A 1933-nucleotide genomic window follows, 5' to 3' on the forward strand; every position below is an offset into this window, starting at 1 on the left:
ATTGTTAATCTCTACCACAGTTTCGGTACATCTGGGATTGTAGTTCCAGTGCTGTATCTGTCCATGATAATTGGCGCTATAGCACGCAATCCATGGTTACCGAGTTCGACTGCAAGAAGAACACACAGCAGTATGCAGATGCTACGCATACACATAGCGCTCCAAAATGCGTTTATATGACACTTATTTTTGGAACCGAGGTAGTACACCACATATATTACACAACAGATGTTCTTACATAAAGGGCTCTCTTATACATGTAAATCCAGCTCATTCTACTAAGCCCTTGACACCGCCGGTGCAGAGCAAGCATTTCCCAAAATGAACAAACTGGATGCATGAAGCATACCATTTTACTACTAGACGATTCTAAGATAGGTACCTACACATCTAAACTGAGCAGCTAAGGACAACATTCGACGAGTTCCCAGCACGTACAGACCTGAAGAAGCTGGAAACACATTCTTACTGAAGAAGCTGGACGAGATCGAGGGCCAGCTTGTCGTATCCGCCTGCCGGCGGCGAAGGTGGACCGACATACTCGACGCCGCTCGGGCCAGCAGCACGCACAGGCAGCACGTCGGCGAAGTTGAGGCAGACCTCTTTCACGTCTTGGACAAGCTTGTCCAGCTGCTGCTTCTTGCGGATGGCCCTGTCCTGCACAGCTTTGAGCAGTGCGCCCAGCTTGCGGTTGTATTCCTGTGCGACGAGCAGAGTCTCCCTGCTCTCAATGTAGGCGGAGTAGTTGAAGTCGTCGAGGTGGAAGCCGTACTCGTCGGACAGATAGCGGAGCGCGACCTCGGCGGCGCTCTCCACTGCGCTCTCGGGATCGCCCTTGACCTCGCCGCGGAATACAAGTGTGTTCACCTGCGGTGGCTGCACCAGAAGAACACAAAGAGTACAATCAAATTCCCAGAAGAACAACCAGAACGACCAGATATTGTTGCAATGAGCATGTACACTGAAACAAGCATTACTGAAATGAGCATGTACATTGAAGCAAGTACTACTGAACGAGCGGCTCACCTCTCCGTCAGCCATGATGAAGACGGATACGCTCCTTAATGTGGAATCTATGGAGGGAAAGGTAAGAAACGGAGACAGAAGATAAGGCAGAGTTCTCTGCCCTCCCCCAGAACTTATACCACGAGACTCAAGCAGTCCGACATGTGTCAAGCGACATGGCATGCATTTGACACGTATGTTGCATGATGATGATAGCTGTAAGCATCTCATGGATTGCTTCGACGGCATACCGACAGAGAGTGCATCTGATTAGAGCATTCTTTATTATATATTTAATTTATCAATAATTTCATCACTTCCGTTGTAAAAAAAATCTTCACCACTACGGAGCTAAAATCTTTTATTATCTATTGTAATAAGCTCTACCACGGTAATTTTACCTGGCAATGATACATAGTAGCGAGAACAGTGGTGCGACTTCGGCTTGCAGCAGTGTTTATTGTAGTGACTTTTTCTTCTTTATCGTACGACTCAATCACACAGTTCCCTTAATTAGGCTGTTCAAATAGATCATCCAAAATATTCACTGTTCTTTTACTTTCCTATAGATCACTTAGTTCATGTCTTCATTAGCCTTAAGCTTTAATTAAGTGGTGAGAACATTAAAACTCCATGTTTTGGACATGGATTTATCTAAAATTGCATGTATCATAACATGTTTAAATGTGTAGATACATGTAAATCTAGAACAATTAGAGTAAAAAATAGTTATGTTTTCAAGATCTTTAAAATTTCTTCATTTGCTTTTGTTGCACTAACAGGACAATTCACCATTGTGGTTATGTTGTCCCAATATAATGTAGTCGGATGGTATTGTTGTTGATCATAGTAGTTAATGGTGCAAAACTCTTGTGTGAGAGATTTTTCCAGCCCCGTCCCCTAAACCTAGGTGACACAAAAGGCGACG

The 1933-nt window shown here is 44.3% G+C and overlaps 1 protein-coding gene across 1 annotated transcript; it reads right to left on the reverse strand.

Annotated features, from left to right (window-relative positions):
• Positions 1–274: 274 nt before the first annotated feature.
• Positions 275–1103, reverse strand: LOC127311838 (uncharacterized). The gene is made up of 2 exons (XM_051342315.2): positions 1027–1103; positions 275–876 (listed from the first exon to the last, which is right to left on the reverse strand). Exons 1-2 carry the CDS (start codon positions 1039–1041, stop codon positions 466–468), a joined length of 426 nt encoding a protein of 141 aa, XP_051198275.1. The 5' UTR covers positions 1042–1103; the 3' UTR covers positions 275–465.
• Positions 1104–1933: the final 830 nt, after the last annotated feature.

Source organism: Lolium perenne, chromosome 7, assembly GCF_019359855.2.
Source record: "Lolium perenne isolate Kyuss_39 chromosome 7, Kyuss_2.0, whole genome shotgun sequence".
Classification (NCBI taxonomy): Eukaryota; Viridiplantae; Streptophyta; class Magnoliopsida; order Poales; family Poaceae; genus Lolium; species Lolium perenne.